This window comes from Poecilia reticulata, linkage group LG20 (genome assembly GCF_000633615.1).
Source record: "Poecilia reticulata strain Guanapo linkage group LG20, Guppy_female_1.0+MT, whole genome shotgun sequence".
NCBI lineage: Eukaryota > Metazoa > Chordata > Actinopteri > Cyprinodontiformes > Poeciliidae > Poecilia > Poecilia reticulata.
Genome location: NC_024350.1, coordinates 26,096,255 through 26,098,066, shown reverse-complemented (window position 1 = coordinate 26,098,066; position 1,812 = coordinate 26,096,255). Strand labels below are relative to the sequence as shown.

Here is a 1,812-nt window from a genome sequence, read left to right as displayed (position 1 = left end):
ACAATGTTTCTGATTTAAAATGAGGCCGAGCTGCGGAGCTCCAACAGTGCCGAGTTTTCTCACCGCTTCACCACCATCACATGGGGACACATCAGGAAACATCTGTATTTTTACAATAAATGTGCATAAACATCGTCTATTTTACTACCAAAGGTCATCGCAAACATAACTACAAGTTTATATTTATTTCACGTATAATGAGGAAAAAATAGCAACTCATATACTTTTGACATCACTGAAATTTTAACTTCATTTTTATTTCCACAAACTAAAGGAGAAAAACTGAGCACCACAGATTTAGTTGCTCCCTAATCTGCATAAATCTGTTTCTGATCAGATTAGATAGTAACCAAACATGTTCATGATGTTGGGTTTCAAATATAAGTTTCTTATTCCAAAAACGAAAAAAATTAAGTAGACACAATAACAGGTGAAAAATGGCTTGTTATACCTGTTGTGGCCACTAGGGGGCAGCATAATGTCAGAAAACTCTTTTTGCAGATTTAAGTCGTTCAGTTTGATTCCAGAGAATTTTCCATGTTGGTTTTTGGACGAATGTTGGCGGAAACAAAGGTTTCAATGGTGGATGCTTGAAACGTTTTGCTGTTTTGTTCCTGAACGATGAAAAAGTGGAGAAAGAAAAAAGTTTTCCCAACAGAGCGGATCTTAGTGGGACGTTGGTTTCCCTTTTAAAAGGCGAGCAGCGACAGTCCCAGGCGGCTGCTTCCTGAGCTGATCTGGACTTCGGTCCGTCTCAGAGGCTACTTGAGGTTTAAATGCAGAATCTACAACTACAACAAAGATCCGAGCTCTTCAGAACGCCTCCCTTTCCTTACTTTGTTCCTATGATTCCCCGTCTGAGGTTAATAAATACTCTTGTTTTCCTGACGCAGCCTCGCAGAGGCGAGGAAGCGCTGATTGTCCGAAGCAGAGGCCGAGTTCCTGGGTCCACCCTTGGGTCGACCCAAGGGTCCACCCACGGGTCGACCCACGGGTCCACCCACGGGTCRACCCACGGGTCAACCCACGGGTCCACCCACGGGTCCATCCACGGGTCCACCCACGGGTCCATCCACGGGTAAACCCACGGGTCCATCCACGGGTAAACCCACAAGTAAACCCACGGGTCAACCCACGGGTCCACACCCAAGGGTCAACCCACAGGTCCACCCACGGGTAAACCCACAAGTAAACCCACGGGTCAACCCATGGGTCCACCAACGGATCCACCCACGGGTCCACCCACGGGTCAACCCATGGGTAAACCCACGGGTCGACCCACGGGTCCACCCACGGGTCAACCCACGGGTCCACCCACGGGTCAACCCACGGGTCCACCCACGGGTCAACCCATGGGCCATCCACGGGTCAACCCACGGATCCCCGGTTTGTGTTGGTTGGTGATGCTAAAGCTGGGAGTCAGGAGAACCCGGTAAGGTGCAGGGCGGGGCGGAGACGGGCTGTGCTTCTATTTGGCGTAAGCGGCTCTCAGGTCCATCAGTAGTCTGTCCAACCGGACCGGACCGGACCGCAGGGGGCGGCGGGGGAGGTCCGGAGGCGATCAGATCGAGGTCAGAGTTGACAGGAGGAAGAGGAGGAAGTCAAAGAGCGGTGGAGGTGATCTTCTTCACTCCCCTCCGCTGGGCCAGAGTGGAGCAGCCCACCGGCTCCAGGACCGGGGGAACGTTCCGGTTCAGGGCCGAGTAGGTGGCGGCCATGGCGCCCTGCGGACAGGAAGTGACACAGATACGGTCAATCTGGCGCCCTGCGGACAGGAAGTGACACAGATACGGTCAATCTGGCGCCCTGCGG

At 52.1% G+C, this 1,812-nt stretch overlaps 1 protein-coding gene across 1 annotated transcript in view; it reads right to left on the bottom strand.

Moving 5' to 3' along the window:
- Window positions 1–236: 236 nt before the first annotated feature.
- The window catches only part of rps6ka3b (ribosomal protein S6 kinase, polypeptide 3b), a 22,352-nt gene continuing 20,776 nt past the window's right edge, over window positions 237–1,812 (bottom strand). The window contains exon 21 of the mRNA XM_008396887.2: window positions 237–1,724. Within this exon, the coding sequence (XP_008395109.2) occupies window positions 1,602–1,724 (123 nt within the window). The 3' untranslated portion in view covers window positions 237–1,601. The remainder of the gene's footprint in view (window positions 1,725–1,812) is intronic.